Source organism: Ostrea edulis, chromosome 7 (assembly GCF_947568905.1).
Source record: "Ostrea edulis chromosome 7, xbOstEdul1.1, whole genome shotgun sequence".
In the NCBI taxonomy this organism is placed as follows: Eukaryota; Metazoa; Mollusca; class Bivalvia; order Ostreida; family Ostreidae; genus Ostrea; species Ostrea edulis.
The window spans coordinates 22,455,121-22,475,358 of record NC_079170.1 but is presented as its reverse complement, the minus strand read 5'-3'; the positions used below and the strand labels follow the sequence as shown (position 1 = coordinate 22,475,358).

The 20,238-nt window shown below is 36.4% G+C and overlaps 2 protein-coding genes across 2 annotated transcripts; one reads left to right on the top strand and one right to left on the bottom strand.

Annotated features, from left to right (window-relative positions):
- Positions 1 to 7,970: 7,970 nt before the first annotated feature.
- LOC125679770 (uncharacterized) lies at positions 7,971 to 13,242 on the bottom strand. Its single transcript, XM_056145608.1, has 2 exons — positions 11,646 to 13,242; positions 7,971 to 11,488 (listed from the first exon to the last, which is right to left on the bottom strand). The coding sequence occupies exons 1-2, from the start codon at positions 13,240 to 13,242 to the stop codon at positions 7,971 to 7,973; spliced, it is 5,115 nt and encodes a 1,704-aa protein (XP_056001583.1).
- Positions 13,243 to 16,372: 3,130 nt separating this feature from the next.
- LOC125657104 (heavy metal-binding protein HIP-like) lies at positions 16,373 to 17,494 on the top strand. Its single transcript, XM_056143705.1, has 3 exons — positions 16,373 to 16,428; positions 16,587 to 16,741; positions 17,072 to 17,494. The coding sequence occupies exons 1-3, from the start codon at positions 16,394 to 16,396 to the stop codon at positions 17,461 to 17,463; spliced, it is 582 nt and encodes a 193-aa protein (XP_055999680.1). The 5' UTR covers positions 16,373 to 16,393; the 3' UTR covers positions 17,464 to 17,494.
- Positions 17,495 to 20,238: the final 2,744 nt, after the last annotated feature.

The following is a 20,238-nucleotide window of genomic DNA, read 5'->3' as shown; positions in this document are numbered from 1 at the left end:
TGGCTCACTTGAGATTTTTAGCGCATGTGAGCTAAATATTACAATATGTCCTTGGTAACAACACAGGGAAAGGAGTACCAGTTCATTTTCCGTAGAACTTGATGTAAACATTGGACCTCTCATCTAACCGATTTTATGGAGGCTCACCAGTATATTTGAAAGTTGATTTCAAGCGCTAATGAAAAATCATACAAAAAATAGTATACATAAATACAATGTATAGTGGCTTAACTCCCGAATGATATTTTTAATAATAACACCTTTGACGCGGTATAAAAGAGGTTTACCTACACGTCAGGATAGATTCTGATTGGATTTGAATGTTATTGTATGAACAAAGAATCGCACATTGCATTTCTCCGGTATCTGTAATAAAATGTTGTAAAATTCAGAATCAGTTGAATTGTTTATCCAACTAATGCAAGACAATCTCCATGAAATTCATGTTACAAATGAAAACCGACGGAAATTGAGCCACTGTAGGTGAATACCTTGTGTTGACATCTGTCAATACTGGAGACCCCGGGATTATACAGAAACCGTTCTTACCAAGAAAGGGCCAAGAAAGGGCTTTGTCTCAGGCCGCAGAAATATGAAAATTTAAAGATAATAATATTACCGAAATAGAAGAATATTTATTTGAACTCGAAAAACGATACCCTTTGTGATCATAAAAACCAATTGGTACAGTTATGTTATAGTGCACTACGATGCATGCAATCCAGATGACTTTTAAAATTAGTGATTTCAGATCCAAAAAATATACGTTAAATGAAAGTTAAAAAGAAACCCACTTTTCAAAAGTTTTGTTTGGATACCTGCTCCCTGAAGGTTTGAAGTGTTTTTGAAAGAGACAATCCCTGATGGTAATGCGTTTCATTCCCTGATGGAACGTGGGGAAAATGAGAATTTGCGATAGGAAGCATTGCCTGATGGAATTTGGAAGGCGAGATGGTGAGAATGCCGCCTGATCTTGCGCAAGGATGTTATGAAGTCTATCGCTCTTGTCAATAAGAATTTCATTGTTTATGATTTTATATAGTGTGGTGAGTTTGGCGTGTCTATGACGATGTTCTAGTGGTGTTCAGTCGATATGTTCTATCATACTATCCACGCTAGACCAGTTCTCATACCTGTAGCTAACATAACGGGCTGCTCTTCTTCATGACGAGTCTGTGGATGTCTTTATGATGATATGGATCCCAAACTGATGAAGCACATTCAACCAGGGGTCTTATTAATGATTTGTAAGCGTTCTCGTTGATAGATGTTGAACTGATATAGGATATAATAAACCTAAGATTGTATTAGCTTTACCACATATTGTATCTTTATGGTCGCTCCACTTCAGCAACATTCTTCGTCATAAAAGGGTTCAGTCATGTATTCCAACTTATTTCAAGTTCAAGTCTACACCCTGTATTTCCTACAGCTATACTTCTACTATTGCATCCAAACTTTTTAATTATAAACAAACTTTGCAGTGCTTAGATATAGATCATCTTATACGTAATCCACCAACATGTTCTTGTTCTTCATCTTCTTTCAACTACAGTCCAGCTGGACATGTCATTACTGGTGATGTTGATATAGTTGAAAATGAGGACCTCAAATCACTTATTATTAAAGGTCCTAAATACAGAGAACCTCGGTCTTTTAATTGGCGACAGAACTTCATCTCTATTATGAGTTCTGTCGAAGATTATGCCAGACGATGGGGTAAATATGAAAAAGAAGAACTTGATACATTGTCAGAATGGGTTAAAAGCATAAGAGGGATATTAAAATCCCGCATTAGACACATGAAAACAAAAGTACGTACCATCTATCCTTCTGTGTTTAGTAAACCAGAAGTGATAAAAGAATTAGATAGGTTACATGAGGAATATGTTTTGGTTCCAGCTGACAAAGCTAGTAACAACATTGTCTTTGTTTGTAAGGCTCATTATTACAACTGTATTTTAAACGAACTTGGCATTAATTCCACTTTTGGTAATCATACTTATACTCCAACTGCCCTTTCAAAAGACGAAATTCTTCAAAACCATGCTTCAAGTTTAGACACATTTAATATTCCAGTCAATGGGTCGAATGAATATGAGTTACCGTACCTATACTGGATTCCTAAACTACATAAAAACCCTTGCAAACAAAGATACATTGCTGGATCCAGTAAGTGCTCTACCAAGCCCCTATCTTTGATCCTCACGAAAATGTTAACAGCTGTGAAGGAGAAACTTCAAACTTACTGTGCGACTACATATTCCAGAAGTGGTGTTAATCAAATGTGGATTCTAAAAAATTCTAAAGAACTTTTAGTAAACTTGAAATCACAGAATTTTCCCCAAATCAATAGCATTAAAACCTATGACTTTTCAACACTATACACGACCATTCCTCACGATAAATTAAAGACTAGACTTTTTGACATCATAGACAGTTGCTTCTTCAACAAAAATGGAAAACGGAAATATTCATATCTAGTGATCAGTCATTCAAAAACTTACTTTGGTAAACACCACTCTGATTCCACGCACAAGTACTCTGAAGTTGAAATAAAATATATGCTAGAGTTCCTCATTCACAATATCTTCGTGGTCTTTGGTAATCAGGTCTTCCAACAGTCTGTTGGAATTCCCATGGGCACGAATTGTGCTCCTTTGTTAGCTGACCTGTTTTTATATTCATATGAAGCAGAATTTATTCAAAAACTTCTATGTGAGAAGACAAACTCTCGCTGTGACCTTCAATTCGACTTTTAAATATATCGATGACGTTTTGTCTATTAACAATGATAGCTTTCATGCATATGTCGATTTGATATATCCCTGTGAGCTCGAAATAAAGGACACCACAGAGTCGTCCACTTCTGCTTCATACTTAGATATTTTATTGAAAGTAGACATTAACGGCAAACTGACAACTCAACTGTATGACAAACGGGATGATTTCAGCTTCTCCATCGTCAACTTCCCACATTTATGTAGCAATGTTCCATTATCACCTGCATATGGTGTTTATATATCTCAACTGATTCGATATGCAAGACCTTGTTCTGGGTATAGTCAGTTTTTAAATCGAGGTAAGCTACTGACAAACAAGTTGATGGTACAGGGATTTCAACAGTCTCGATTGAAGTCAGCATTTCGCAAATGCTATGGTCGTTATAACGATCTAGTTCGTCAATACAACCTCGCATTGGGTCAAATGCTGTCTGATGTGTTTCATACCGATTGTTAAGCCGTTCTGGCACATTGATTTTGACTGCGGATAACTCTGTTTACCTGATCAGGATATGGGCTCACGGCGGGTGTGACCGGTCAACAGGGGATTCTTACTCCTCCTAGGCACCTGATCCCACCTCTGGTTTGTCCAAGGGTCCGTGTTTGCCCAACTATCTATTTTGTATTGCTTGTAGGAGTTATGAGATTGATCACTGTTCGTTATCTTCACCTTGCATGTTATAAGGCTGTCTAAGTACTTTACACTTTCCAAGGATTCCAGTTTATGTCCATGTAGCGTGAATAGATGACGTATGGTGTCAGTTCGTCTGCTGATGGTAAACACATTACATTTACCAGGATGGAACTCCGTCTTACATAACTTCTCCCACTTTCCAAGGTTGCCCAAGTCTGACTGGAGTGTACCGGCGTCTGCATGAAGTAACTGTACAATAAACTACATGTATAGTTTCGTCCGCAAATCGTCTTACAGTTGCGTTAAGTCCTTCTGGCAAATCATTCACGTATCTTATTCTTCCCATTCTCTGTCCATAGGTATTGCTATCATAATGCCGAAATTACAAGATTATTGTGAAACACTTTGTAAAATTTTATACAAACAGTCAATTTATGATACATCTTGTAAAGAAATTCCAGAAATTTTGATTTTGATGAAATTAATGTATTTGCCTAATTCAAGAAAAAATATCTTAGCTACATATATTATTTTAAATCCCTATTAATCTTGTGTAACAAATCACTGGTTGTCTTTTTAATGTAAACCTTATACGGTACCAAATTTGATACACCAGATGCGCATTTCGATAAGTAATGTCTCTTCAGTGATGCTCAACCGAAATGTTTGAAATCCGAAATAACAATGAAGTTTTAGAGGTATTATAGGGAAAAACAGTTTGCCAAAAAAGTGGAGTCAAATTCGTCTAAGGATAAGAGCTATGGATGAGGGATATAATCCTTAATTTTGAAATGAATTTCTAAATTTTATAACAGCAATTAAATATACATCCGTATTTTCAAACTAGTAACGAAGTACTTGGCTACTGGGCTGTAGAGACACTCGGGGACTAACAGTCCACCAGCAGAGGCCTCGACCCAGGGGTCATAATGCAAAACTTAGGATTCAATTAGCGGTTTACAATAGTCTTGCAATCCAGCGTTGACAGATGTATTAGCGAGCAGCTACATGCATAATGAATTTTCCCCCACACCCTAAAAAGTAAGAAACGAAAAGAAGTCGATCCAGTCCATAACGGACTACTGCCATTTGTTATTGCTAGTAATTAATAGGAATCGTTTCAGACTCTCGTTCGTGCAAAGTCGCGAGAGACTGGGGAAAGCGAGACTGATGAAATAGACTACTGAATACCTATTAACATTATCAACTGTTGAGTGTACATGGATTGAATCTACGTCTGTTGATATGTCACATTATCATACACCGTACATGTATTCATTGTATTGATAAGAAAGTGAAAACAGTGATGAGGCCTGTAAACGTTGTTTTCTATTAAACTATTGAACAAAATGTATCCAATTTTACTGGTATTGTATTATAATTCTACGCAAGCATATTTAGACCCAAACTTTTCATATAGAGATCGATAACGTTATGTGATTTTGATACAATTTACTTTCAAAACCAATATAAAATTTAACATGCATAGAAATTAATGATAATCACAACATTGTTTTGGAATTATTTGAAAGCATTCAAAATTATTTAGATTTAAACCTTCTTTTTTGTTTTTTAATTATCAAGTAACAGATTGACTGGTCGTGGTAAAGTCTCCGCTGACACCCCATTTTAATCCTCGCCTAGATTATTTAGAGTGCCAGGGCCCCCCGGATTGAACACATTTGAAGCACGCAGTAATTACAAAAAGATGTGAATGTAATAATTATTATGACAGAAAATAATGTTATATAGTATATTTTTGTACATGTATGATTAGGAACAGGGAAACGTATTGGATCCGATGCTATTCTTATTTAGAACTTTGATTTCAATATTTTATGTAAACAAACATATTTTTTTTAAAAACCCAGAGCTAGAGGTATTTCATTTCTACACACAAGAGGTCATCGTTTACCCTATGTTACGCTACTAGAGGCCAGAACACCTTAAATACCAGGTTTTATGTCATATAAAAAAGGAGTTATTGTTACATAATATTACATAACATATATAGATATTAGTAATGTACAGTAGGTGCGAAAAGGGCTTAATCCTCACTTAGGGCACAATGGATTGATTTCATTTATAATATCAGTTATAGACATAATTAAGAAATTGCTTGAGAAACGAAAAAGCATTTTCGCATGTTTAAGAGGTGTAATACAAGTAGATTAGAAATTATAAACAATTTTAAAAAACCAAGATACATTATGTAACAATCTTTTAGAATGTGAGATATAATAAGGTTATACATTTAGATTTGATTCAGATAATGATATATATATTTCTTAGATTTCATCATGCGAATAAGAATACCTTTAGAATCATTTGAGAACATTGGAATGCTGTGAGGCATATACATGAGAATTCATCAAATGATTTAGAATTGTTTGAAGTTGTCGAGAAAAACAATTGAATTTGATTGCTGTTATAAAATTTAGAAATTCATTTCAAAATTAAGGATTATCTCCCTCATGCATAGCTCTTATCCTTGGACGAATTTGGCTCCACTTTTTTGGCACGCTGTTTTGGCTATATTTAGCTCTAATACTTCATAGTTATTTCGGATTTCAAACATTTCGGTTGAGCATCACTGAAGAGACATTATTTGTCGAAATGCGCATCTGGTGCATCAAAATTGGTACCGTATAAATTTTACATTGATACGATATGATGATAGGTGTTTCTAATATTGTGTCATATGAATGAGAATTTGTTTGGAATAATTTGAGAACATATAAAAGATTATTGAGACATACACTTATAATATTGCTATGTAACTTTGTCCTGACTGATACTGTCATTTCACTTATTGGTTTTTGATGTTCCTCTGAGTGGTGTTGTGTCGTAACATTGTTTTGAGGAAAAGTAAATATTAATCTAATTCTTAAATGCCATTTATATAAGGATACACCTAACCCAGAGTTTCATTATTTAAATAGAGAATTTATATGATACAGCTGCTGCACACATCACTGATAAATGATTTATAGCCATCTCCTTCAAAACCCACAAGTTTGTTGCACAAGTACCACTCGAGTCACACTTGAATTGCTAGCATATAATTTAACAAACCCCGCAACATCTCTGGAACAAATGTTTATTGTTTTATGACGTTGACAGCTTATCCACAATTTACATAACGATAGTCTGCTAGGATTGATAACATTGAATGATTACATTTAAAAGTATTTAAATGAACTATTTTCATCAATTTCGAATACATTCTACATATGATCATTATGAGGTAAGCTTATTAATTTCCGCAAACGAAGTTTGCGAACATATTGTTTTTACTCTGTTTCTTCTTCTGAGGTGGGATCAGGCGCGTATGAGGAGTAAGCAGCCCCTGTTGACCTGTCACATCCACCAAAAACCCTATATCTTGATCAGGTAAATAGAATAATCCGTAGTCAAAATCAGTGTGTCACGAACGACCTAACAATTGGTATAAAATACATCAGCATTTTTTGGTTGTATATTGTTTACTAATAATTTTCCACTCATATGGAGACGTCACAACTGTCCGTGAATGTCTGCAAAATTTAGGACTATGTTTGAACAGGGAGGTATCTTGTCACAACTGGGTTTTTTTCAATTACTAATGTCAGCAAAATTCTCCTTTTAACAGACAATAACACGAACCATCAATCATCGGAGTGATATTTACGAAAACTATGAAAAAATTATTTTGCAGTATTTTGTTTTATAATACCTTTTAGATAGTAATGAAGTTAAATAAATGAGTCAAAAAATTCCACCAAAGTGTTTCCATGGCAACCACTCCGATGAAATAACAAAAATCATGTTATTTTCAAATTATCATCAATTATCAGTAGATTTAAGACTTGCAAACGAATAAATTGATAGTTTGTTGATAATCATAAGGTTATTGAAATCAAAGCATTGAATTGTAATATTATCTGAGAAAAATATTCTATTTCAGCTTGGTGGGGGGGGGGGGTATTTAAAACCATCTATACCTAATCTTAATAAATTTTTAAGTGCTGATATATAAAATCCAGTGATGGAGCTAGGTTTGAAATATTTGTAAGCAGGAGGTTTGGTCTGAGGACATTTTTCGTTTACGGTGATAAGATATTTACATTCTGTAATTAGTTTTTACCTACATGCTCACATTGTCATTGTACAGCACAAGTTGTATATATCATAGAATCACAGCCGGCTTTGATTTTTTTTAAAAACAATTCTTTTCTCTTGTTTTGATTTTCTATTCTCAACATAAAATCAAATATCTATGTGGGAGAGAATCGTGTTGAATGGACAACCCAACTGTTCACTTTGACTATTTAATTTGAACTGCTTACTTGTTGTGATGACGTCACAATGCATAAGTAAATGTGACGTCATATTACGGGAAACGATATAGCACATTTAAGATAATTATTATACAGTTATGAAATATTGATGTAGAACAATATGAAGCATTTAAGAAATAGTATTTAACACAATTAATGAATATTACAGTCTTGAATGCACAACATCCTGGGGGCGCTGAAAAGAATTCACAACATCCTGGGGGCGCCGAAAAGTTAATTTCTCAGACGATCGCTTCTTCGTAATTTTGATACTTCATCAGTTTTATTTTCTAATGACACCTCCAGTGGAAATAACTTAGTTATAGGACGATGTATTAGTCCAGTATCAGTCTTTAGAATTGCTGTTCTGGTATATTTGTCTCTTCCGTATCTCAACTCTTTGATTAGGCCAAGTTTCCATAATAGTCTGTTTCCTTCATTGTGGACGAGAACAACATCACCGACTTTAATATCCTGTACAGTTCTTCCGGCCGCACGATGAAACTCACGAAGTGATGTCAAATACTCATTTCTCCATCTGTTCCAGAAGTGATCAAGAATATCTCTTTGTCGAATAACTCTTTTGCACACATCAATACGTTTCATGTTGATTGGTTGTAGAGATTCTTCCGGTGGCTTGAAGTAAGGTAATACATCCAGATTCCGTCCGTATAGAAGATGGGAGGGTGTAAGTGGCTGTGGGTCCTCAAGATCTGTGAATGTATACGTAATGGGTCTGTTGTTCAACATGCATTCCACTTCTGTTAATAAGGTATTGAGTTCCGATGATGTGACTTGAGCTTTTCCTAAGACCTTTTTGATTGTAGATTTTAACATGCCAATAATGCGTTCCCACCATCCACCATACCAGGGAGCTCTAGATGGAATGAATTTCCAAACTGTACCTAAAGACGAAAACTTATTCTGAACTTTAGTGGAGTGAAGAATATTGTCTATATCTGATGCTGCTGCCTTGAACGTAGATGCATTATCGGAAATAACGATTTTTGGCAATGATCTGCGACCAACAAATCTCCGAAATGCTCTAATGAATGTCTCCTCTGACATATCCTCTACTAACTCAATGTGAACGGCTCTTGTAACGGCACACGTAAATAGGCAAATGTATACCTTTCTTGGAGACTTGTTAACTTCCTTTATGAAGAGAGGTCCTGCGAAATCAATTCCTGTCACAGTAAACGGAGGTTCTTCTCGAAGTCTGTCTTTAGGTAACGGCGGAGGATCTGGCGCTGGAAAGGATTTTCCAATAATCGTTTTGCATTTCACGCATTTTCTCAAACTTCCTTTTACACATTGGCGAATATGTGGAATCCAGTATTTCTGCTGTATTTTGACAATCGTGGAATTCACTCCTGCTTGTAGAACACTTTCGTGGGAATTTAGGATGATCAACCTCGTCACTAGGTGTTTCTTTGGTAGAAGGACGGGAAATTTCGTTTCCGTGTCAAGCGATGAACTATGAATACGTCCTCTACATCGGAGAAGCCCTTCGTTGTCCAGATACAGTCCTAATTGCTTTGTGATAGCAGTTCTCTTTGAATTTTGGTTTGACAGATTGTTGATTTCCTCCTTGAATACATCGCGTTGTGTTTCTTTTAAAGTTATCACATTAGCGTTATAAAGCTCTTTTGCTGTAAGTACGCTTGTTTTTCTCTGTGTCTTTGAAGTTTTAGAATTTTCAATAAATTTAAGTACGTAGGCCGTTGCACGGAGTAATCTGCTATATGAAGAAAATCTCGAAGCGTCAACTGTAGTGTTTTCCGTTGTTTTCACTGATTCTGTGCAGGTGTCTGTGGTACTTAATTCACAATCCACCTTCAGTACAGCTGATGAACTTGTATCTGTAGATCGGTTCCAAATTGGCCAAGCACTTTCATCGTGTATCCACTTGGGGCCATTCATCCATAATTTGTTACTCAAGAATTTTTCTGCTGTTTCTCCACGTGTGAGACAATCCGCGGGGTTTGACTTTGTAGGACAGTATTTCCAAACACTACCTTCTGTTAAATCCGTGATTTCCTTTACACGCTTTCTGACAAATGGTTTCAAATCCTTTAATGATGTTAACCAAGACAGAACGATCTGACTGTCACACCAAAATGTTACAGTTTGCACATTTAATACTGTTTTCAGATGGTTGGCTATCTTTGCGCCGATTACTGCACCAATTAATTCAAGACGTGGCAATGTTTGAGATTTTATAGGTGCTACCCTGTTCTTAGCCATAACAAGACAAGATGTGTCCTTGGTGACGAGATAAGCACAAGCTCCATAAGCGCGCTGACTTGCATCAGTAAATACGTGGAGTGCCGGAGTTTCCTTTGAGTCAGTGTGAAGGTATCGCTGAATCTCAATATTTGTACATTCTTGTAGGTGGAGTGCAAGTGATTTCCAATTTTCCTGGAATTCGTGTGGTAAACATTGATCCCAGCTACATTCCAGTTTCCAAATATCCTGCATAAATATCTTCGCTCTTACTGTAACCGGACTGAGCAGTCCGAGTGGGTCAAATATCTTGGACGACTCCCGTAGAACTTCTCTCTTAGTAATTTCTCCATTTTCTCCTTCTGGATACGTTTTAAGTTTAAGTTGTGGAAACTTCAGGTAATCTGTCTCGCAATTCCATCGCATTCCAAGAGTTTTGATCTGTTTATCAGTGTCAAGGACATTTTCTTCTTTTGCTAACTCACACAGAGTATGGTTGTTGGAGTTCCAAGATCGTAGATTAAATCCACCATTTTGTAATAAGACTCTAGAATCTTTGTAAAACTTCAACAAAGTAGATTGGTCTGGGAAGCTTGTAAGTACATTATCGACATAAAGTGACTCTAACAATTCCATCGATGTTTCACATGGGTTTCTGTCAAAATGTTTAAGTAACGTTGCTCCAAGTATGAAGAGAGAACACGTAGCTCCAAAAAGAACTACTTTAAATCTGTATACAATGAGCGCACTGGTAGGGTCTTGTGGATTACTTAGCCAGAAAAATCTGGTGACATTGCGGTCGGACTTGTCCAGATTTATTTGTAAGAAAGCCTTTTCAATGTCGGTCGTAACGGCGTACTGTTTTGCTCTGAAGCGCAATATAATTCCTGTCAAGTTGTTTATATCTGGCGCGGTGCTGTCGAGACAATCATTTAAACTGGGGCTTTTTCCGTTCATGCGACAGCTACAATCATTTACGATGCGTATTGGAGTAGTCGACGAATCTTTGGCTACTGGGTGATGTGGAATATAGTGTTTCCTGGTTGAATTGGTATCTTTGCTAATGTCGACTTTCTCGATGAAACCGCGGGCTTCTTGTTCCTGTATTATTTTGTTGTAAATGTCCAACATATCACCATCACTTGCTAATCTTTTGATGACGTTTTTGGTCCGTCGTCTAACGATTTCTTCGTTTGTTGGGAGTTCTGCGCTGCTGTCTTTCCAGGGAAGTTTAGCTGAATAACGTCCGTTTTCAAATGAAATGGAATGTTGTCCGTAGGTTTCCGCCTTTTCGTGTAATATACCATCTTTCTCTCCAATATCCTCGATTTCCCAAAATCTCGCGATATTAACTTCCTCATTTTTGTGAAAGGTAAGCACATTGTGCATTGATGTCTGGACTTTCGATGTTGAATTAGAAATGCGTGTAGGTCCCGAAATCAAATATCCTAGCTTTGAGCTCACAACAGTAGGACCATTTCCGCGGATGATTTCATCCCCAACAAAACTCCAATAGAAATCTGCCCCTATAAGTAATGAAACACTGAATGACGTGTCACTGTTTTCGGGGTGTGCTAATTTCAAGTTTTTCAAATGTGGCAATGAATTTACTAAAACACCGTTTTGTATGAATTGGAACGGCGATACTAGGCACAATTAAAACTTCTACGGGAACCTTTTCACCGGAATCTGTTTCAACGTATACTGTAGTTTTGTTCAAATGTCTGACTGACTTTGCGGTTTTATCTCCGAACGCTGCGATATTCAAACTTTCATTTCCTGATACTTTGACCTGAAGATTGTATGCTAATTCTTCCGTTATGAAAGACCTCTGGGCTCCCTCATCAAACAAAATATTCGCACATGTAAACGAATCCGCGCTTGGTGAAGATGAAACTGTGACGACGGCGGTCTTTAATAAAGTAACGGATGTAGAAGTACTGTGAAGTACTGACTCGTCATCTACATTCTGAGACTGGGCAATTTCCTGTATAATACTACTATCAACAGAAATGTCGGTAGATTTCTGAGACTGATGTTCTGTATTTGTTACATTGTCTGAATTGCTGTTTTTTCTACACAACGAAGTATGATGTTTTTTGTGACAATTACGACAGGTACCCTTTGATTGACATTTTGAAACCTGATGATGTCCCAAGCAGTTAAAACAACGTTTATGCTCCTTTACAATTGCAAGTCTCTTGTTATAATCTAGCGGACAATCTCCTGGAAAATGATTTTCCTTGGAATACACACATTTCTTGGGGCTGCACTGGAATGGCGTAATATTGTGATTAAATTTCTCTTTTGATGATCGTGCACTGGTATGAAAATTTGCAGTTGGCAAAACATTATTCAATGATGAATTGGAGCTTCCTGCCTCTAGAATTGTGATTTCATGCAATATGCAACGGCGTAAGGATTCTAGTGTCCAGTGGTCACTTCCGTTATGACGGGTAATATTAATTTTCACATCTGACGGCAACTTGTCCATTAGAATGGGAATTAACATTGTACCAAATGTTTCTTCTTCTTGTCCGAGTGATTCAAGACCACGAATGTACGACTCAGCAGTGCCATAAAATTCCCTCAGACTAAACAAGTTTGATTGCTGGGGTGATAAATCCAACAAAGATTTCATGTACGCATTTATAATTTTGTGTTTCTGACCATATCTTTCTCTTAACAATGCAATAGCCTTTTCATAATTACTGTTTGTGAGAGCGAGACCAGCAATAACATTTGATGCACCGTATTCCAACAGCGATTTGAGATAGGAAAATTTCTGAACATCCGTAAGTGTATGATTCAAATGAACAGTCGTCTCAAAAGAATCCCAAAAAGTTTGCCAATCTAGAATGTTTCCGTTAAACATTGGGAGTGATAGTTTTGGAAGTTTGTGGTTTTGTGATCCAAATGAGGAGCTGCTTTGTAACGGGGCCGGTAACGGCATGTGAAATTCCGTGGCACTTGGGTTTAATTCAGAAGAAATTGACTGAAATATTCTTAAACTCAACTTGAAGCGGGTCTCTATCTGTGTAAGTTCTTTGTCTAAGAAAGAGTAATACTCATCTGAATTTACAATCTCTGATTCCGCGTCCTCTGCGGAAATAGCCTCGAGAATTTCCTCATCAAGCTTCTCCAAAACTTTCCTCTTCTTGAGTATTCCTTCATACATTTTCTGTATGTTGACGGGGTCCATATCTTCTTTTAGCAATGCATTTATAGAACGCGTAATAGCTGCTTTATTCCCTGCTCGGATTGCCTTTAGTTTCTCCATGGTCACGGCACCAACAATGTGGGAGAGAATCGTGTTGAATGGACAACGCAACTGTTCACTTTGACTATTTAATTTGAACTGCTTACTTGTTGTGATGACGTCACAATGCATAAGTAAATGTGACGTTATATTACGGGAAACGATATAGCACATTTAAGATAATTATTATACAGTTATGAAATATTGATGTAGAACAATATGAAGCATTTAAGAAATAGTATTTAACACAATTAATGAATATTACAGTCTTGAATTCACAACAATCTAAGGACAAAGATTTCCAAATAAAGTAAAACACATATACACACATTGGCACACTCAAACACAGTGTACACGAAACGATGTAAGAAAAACACATATAAGAAACACTTCAGTCAACACATTTTAAGAAACCACGACTGACATGTATACAGTTTAAGGGGCCCTTAGGACTAGCTGTTTGATGAGTAGATGCATTTTTTCGTGCATTTTATATTTTATCAGTGTCTAATAAAGGAATAAAATTTGTATTTTACGGTTTCCATCCAATGTAAAAGTGTTTATTGCCTGGTCAAAGTCAAGTTCTATCCCTAGATGTACATGCATCATTGACAGACCATGGAGTCTGTCTTCAACCATTGTTGATCGAAGATAGGTTTTTATTCGCTTCAAGGCACTGAAGGATCTCTCTGCGGCTACAGAAGTCACTGGCATGGTTAATAGAACCTTCACAGCTGTATGAATGTTTGGATACAAATCAAATATTGCATGATTTAAGGTATCGATCAGTGTGCTTGGCTTTTCATCAACATTTTGCTATTTGCATCTCCACCTGACAATTTCTGCTCTGTAAGAAGCCAAATTGTTATCAGGCAGGCCTACTATGAATGGGGCAAAGCGCTGTGTTTTCTTTCCTGGTAAGAAAGGCAAGTTTTGAAAGTATTAAATATTGAGCCAGAAATCTTTCCTGGGGAACAACAATCCGTTCTTCAATTTTATTTGCAATATGGTTGATCAAGGGATAAATTAATGATCGTCGCTAATACAGGTGTATCAGCTGGGACATTGTTCCTCAGCTGCTGCCTTCCTGCCGACCTCGGTTTGCTTGGTGGTACATTTTGCTTTTCTTCCAGTTTAAGTATATCACTATACAACTCTTGCCATACGGTGTCATCTTGCCTTATTCGGCAACTACTGTCTTAGCTTCAGATGCAGCCTCTACCAAGTCAATAGGTATCTGTAGCAAGTTAGAGAGAGCCTAGCTGTATTGTAGCACATGTTCCGTTACAACAAGTGCAAACACAAACCCAAACTCTTGAATGGCAAGTTTAAGTTGTTTGGCATTTCTATCACCGTCTGTAGCCAGATCATCTAATGTATCGACGATTAAAGCATGAACATATTTGAATGTATTCAAAGCGTCAGCCCTACTTGACCATCGCGTCTCTCACATTTCCTTTATTTTTCTTCGCCCGTCTAGAGCCTCTTTCTGTTTTTGGTCTGCCTGATCTAAAATCGCTTTAAAACTTCCTGTCCTTTTTTAAGAATAACTAAAGGCAAATGAAATATCCTTCACTGTATCAACTACATTGCGAATAATAGGAAGCTGACTTGACTTGACTACAGCTAAATGTAAGCAATGTGCATCGCAGTGCACATAATGCGATTCTGGTATTTCCATCCCGTGGGGATCCGGGTTAAAATAAGTCCTCAGTACCCCCTTGCTTGTCGTAAGAGGCGACTAAATGGGGCGGTCCTTCGGATGAGACCGCAAAAACCGAGGTCCCGTGTCGCAGCAGGTGTGGCACGATAAAGATCCCTCCCTGCTTAGAGGCCGTAAGCGCCGAGCATAGGCCTAAATTTTGCAGCCCTTCACTGGCAATGGTGACGTATCCATACGAGTGAAAGATTCTCGAGAGGGACGTTAAACAATACACAATCAATCAATCAATCAATCTGGTATTTCCGCTTGAATACGTGTGCGAACACAGAAAGTTTGCCTGCCATATTAGCAGCTCCATCATAACCCTGGCCTCTCATTGTTTGGGTTACGATACCATACTCACTCAGTTTACCCATGATAGTTGTAGCCAGAGCCTCTCCATTTGTTGAACTTGCCTCGGCAAATCCAATAAACGACTCTTTAATACCCAAAACACCGTCACTATCAGTACTAACATAGCGAACAAAAAAGATCTGCCAGTGACTTTGGTTGTTCTAGGCAATAATGAAACCAACATCGGAATAGCATCCTTTGTGACATGAATGTCGATTGTCAACTAGTGTGAATGCAAATAGTGTTCATTTGCAGATTTCTTAAATCCCATCCGAATACCAGAGTCTTTGGAGTGCTATGAAAATGATGCTGTGAAATGTTTACATAAATGGGTTATGAAATGTTGTAAACAATGCCTTTAGGAAAAACAATGGAAAGTTTATTGCTATAAATTTCTATTGTTCTCATACAAAGTGTTGCACAGTTATTGGTTTTGTCGACATAGTTTCAAAAAATGTCTCAAGATTCCATCATATTTTTTTTTAAAGGTTTGGACCCTCCCATCAGCGCCCAAGGGAGCGATGCACACAACAATTATAATTTTTATTCCACTCACCACAATGATTCCACATGTCAGTTTCGTACAGATTGACATGACACCTATTTTGAAAATGTTCAAATGTTAACACCCTAATAAAGCAGATCGCAATAATTCATCTGGGTATACTCAGGTGACTTTAGAAAGAGGAAACTAGCCCTCCCAGTTTCCAGGAGAGTTCATTATATTAAGTAGGGGTAGAATTTCTTTCAACCAATATTACATTGGCGGGGAGAGGAAAGTCAATTCATTTTAGTTGCAATCAAAATATATTTTTCATATGAAAAGCCAAGTACTAATGACGATCGATAAAATTAATTAAAGTTACATTCTTAAAGTTGCATGTAGTGAACATCTTGACATATCTTATTTTCCTTGTGTCATAGTAAACGTATTTAGTTATTTTTGTACTTTATATAATTTTATTCAACATTCTATTAGACGAGAATTCAAGATGAAAATCAATTATGTATCTACTAGTATTACTTTTTAATGAGAGAGCGCATATGTTAACCTCTACATGTACATATATAAGCACCAGTACATCTTGCAAAAACAGTATTGATTTAAATTAGTACATGTGGTGCCATTCAGCTGATTTAGGATCAATAATGTAAGTAATATGTGTACGACGCAAATTCATTCAATATTGTCGATGTCTTAAACAGTAAATTCACAGTTTTTTCATTTGCGAGAGAGAGAGAGAGAGAGAGAGAGGGGGGGAGAGTCTAGCAATGTGAATATATTCATGCTTTGTATTCCTGTATACAGGGTCTTACCACACAAAGTGATTTTCATCATATTCCTCATCATGCCGATTGACGTTCATACAAAGAAAGACAATATGGATTTCATTGGGAAATATGACAAACAAAGGAGTATTTGTAGAAAGATGGGATTTGAAGACAAAGGCTGTAAAAGAAACGGTAGGACTTTACATGGTTACTCACAGAGAGATATAAATATCAGTGTATTATTCTTGCTAACAATATAGATTAACAATATTTCTCGTTTTCATGGTGTGCGATATTTGTTTAGGTACTATTTATAAGGATATATATCTATATGTGTGTATGTGTTTCAATCGTGAAAATATCATCAGATTCTCTTAAATTCATTTGTTCATTAATTTCCTTAATTGTACTACAAATGGTTCCAAAAATCTCTGTATGTTTCAGTGTGGTTTATATCAGAATAAAAATCGTTATTACATTGCTTGAAGTAGTATCATTAACGTAAGAGCGTTCTTCCTACAGGTATAATTGCTTTCCATGCACGAACATCGAGTAGTCTGCAAAATGTGGCAAGCTATGCAGTTGTTGTGTTCGGGAAAGTAACGTTAAATACCGGAGGAGGTTATGACACCAGTACAGGAAAGTTTACAGCGCCAGAGGATGGGATCTACTCCTTTACATGGACCATCGCAACTGTAGCTGGGAAATACTTTACCACAGATATTGTCATCAACGGTAAAATGATTGGTTATAACCATGTAAATGGAGCTAGTTATAAAAATTACGAAACAGCATCCACAACAGCTATCATAAATATGGAGAAGAATGATAAAGTCTGGATAAGGGCTCGGAACTCTGGAAAGACTACGTACGCTTATCAGGATTCATGCTCCTTCTCTGGGTTTCGGTTGTAAAACATAAATAAAAGATTTTATTACTTCTGAATTCATTGTTGTCGTATGTTTGTTATTATTCAGTACATGTTGGCGATTTGACTGTAGTCCCTACTAATGTAACTCTGCCTTCTGAGAGAGTTACCTTGGTGTCAATATGTAATCTTTTAATTTACTGGTTGGATGTAAATTCATGGGCCACATTGTTAACATGGGTCACCTTGGCTCTGCTGTAATTCAGATGTTGTGATTTTTAAAACCTAGCCAGATAGGGCCAGAATAGAAATCATTTTAAAATGGCAGAAGATAAAAAAATCATGGTATGAAATTTTCAAAGATGTATCCTTATATATTCCCATATATAACTTTTATACCCAGGAACCACAATTGGAACAAATTTGAATCTGCACTACATCAGATTAATCTCGTTGCTTTCATCGATTCACGATCTTCCGTCAAAGTTTGGTTTTCAATTCTAATAATCAAAATCGACTGTCTAATGTGTTTAGTTAAGTTTCATAAAGAATTAAAAAGATTTATCCTGCAGGCATGTTCACGGAAGTTTCCTAAGATGAGTCTTAAGCTATAACTTAGAAAAAAGTTAGTAACATCCTAAGATCAACTTAGGACACGATTGAGAATGTATCTCATACATTCTTAGGAACATCTTAAGTTCCTAAGTCTTAACTACTTAGGAACACTTTTATTCCTGTACATGTATTTATACACATGAAATGTGTGACATAATTGCGAGTAAACAATTAAAATTTAGATACTTAGAGAAAGGAAAGACATTATTTATTTATATGGATATTTTCAATATTGATACCGTATATTCAACATATTACGGGATATCGGAATTAAACAAATTGGAACTGTTCAAAATAAAATTACAAAAATTATGCTTCATTTGGGCAACTCTTATATAAAGATTAGTGATGGCTAAAGACTACTCAGTTCCTATACAAAACAGCTACCTCATTTGATTGATTGATTGATGTTTTTGCTACACTCAACAATTCTTCAGTTATCTGGTGACGCTCAGTTTTTATTGGTGGGAGAGAGAACCCAGATACAATGTACCTGGGAAGAGACCACAGACCTTCCGAAAGTAAACTGGGGAACTTTTCACTTACCGGCGCGAGCGGGATTCGAACCCGCGCCGACAGAGGTGAGAGTCCGTGTGATTTTGAGCGCGGTGCTCTAACCACTCGGCCAAGGAGGTGTCAGATACAAAAGATATACGAAATAAAAAAATTCACACACTCTGTATATTTCAGGATTAATATTATGTAACTTTCGATTGAAACCTTAAGTTCTAAAACTAAAGTATCAAATGAAAGGTGAAGATAACGAACAGTGTCACGTTTTATAAAGGTAAAATAACAAGTATTTAATTTTACTGACGGTAGAATAAAAGTCAAAGATGCTCGGTATTTTTATTTCGTTTTATGACAAACTCCCAAAGTGATTAGAAGTTAAGCTTGTGACTATCGATAATGTCGATGAAATATATCATTATGCTATGAACGTCACATGGATTTACACGTCAAATAATGCATAGATATAAATACCCACATCATATACGTCATATGGATTTTCACCTCAAATTGCATATAGATATAAATACACACCCTTGGGCAGAGGGTATACAAATTAAACACAGCGAAATTTCACTACACTCAACACTAGCGGAAATCTTTTTACACAAACTGATCGGCTGTTGTATGGAAACCCATATCTTTACTGTCAAATGTTCGGCTGTTGTTTGCTTACAAGCGCCATGGTATTATAGACAATGTATTAGAAAACGAATATTGTTCTACTATTTCTGAATACCAAAGAAAACTGTGGTTTCGACAGAATCTTTTCCAATTAAATTCCGTTAAATTCCCCCTGCTGTTACATTTGGTGCCGCAGACCTGGCAGCCCCTGGAACTGAAAGGTGAAAATGCTTTCCAGGGGATCAGGATTAAGATTCTAGATTGATGTCTTCAAATTGTGAAGATAGTTTATGGAAGGAGATACATGAATTTGGCGGTCAGATAGCTCAGATGGTAGAGAGTCAATAGTTTCTCACCCAGGTTTGAAAAATGAAGTTTGAAGATTTTTTTGCGAACTTAATTAGAATACAGGCCGCATGTATTTAAAGTCAAAACAAGGTCTTCGTATGCAAGGTGAAGATAACGAACAGTGATCAATCTCATAACTCCTACAAGCAATGCAAAATAGATAGTTGAGCAAACACGGACCCCTGGACACACCAGGGGTGGGATCAGATGCTTAGGAGGAGTAAACATCCCATGTCGACTCAAAATATCACTAACTTATAGCAAAGGCGTATTATGATAAGCATGGTTAGAATTACAAATTTCGTATCATTGTAACACTGAATGTTCTCTATGTTCTCACATTTACATGCCTTATATTTTAAATCTTAACTACAATCTACATTACATTGAAATAGAACTAGTGAACAAACAAACACATACATGAATTTTATATTACAGATCAATATACTAGTACATAATTCTCACTGTTAACTGTGCTTTTTTTAAGTATGAAACAACATTCTAGGCAAGAAAGGAGTATATGTATTTAAGGTAGCTCCATCCTCATGTGACTTATCAATATCAATGGTTAAAAGTGGAAAAACTTTATCAATTTGCACCCAATATAGTTTATTTTAATTAATGACCAAACAAATGTATATGTTGCCACCTTTTTAAAGATGTCAGATATATAAAAACAGAAGCATACATCAACATTAGAAAATCACTCATTGTCGTTAAACAG

Excerpts from the sequence above, each read along its gene's own strand:
- LOC125679770 (XM_056145608.1), bottom strand. The coding sequence starts at position 13,242 with ATGGAGAAACTAAAGGCAATCCGAGCAGGGAATAAAGCAGCTATTACG. Across the intron at positions 11,489-11,645 it reads ATACGTTGAAACAGATTCCG|GGGCAGATTTCTATTGGAGT; the intron begins GTGAAAAGGTTC and ends CATTACTTATAG.
- LOC125657104 (XM_056143705.1), top strand. The coding sequence starts at position 16,394 with ATGTGGTGCCATTCAGCTGATTTAGGATCAATAAT. Across the intron at positions 16,429-16,586 it reads GCTGATTTAGGATCAATAAT|GGTCTTACCACACAAAGTGA; the intron begins GTAAGTAATATG and ends TCCTGTATACAG. Across the intron at positions 16,742-17,071 it reads CAAAGGCTGTAAAAGAAACG|GTATAATTGCTTTCCATGCA; the intron begins GTAGGACTTTAC and ends TTCTTCCTACAG.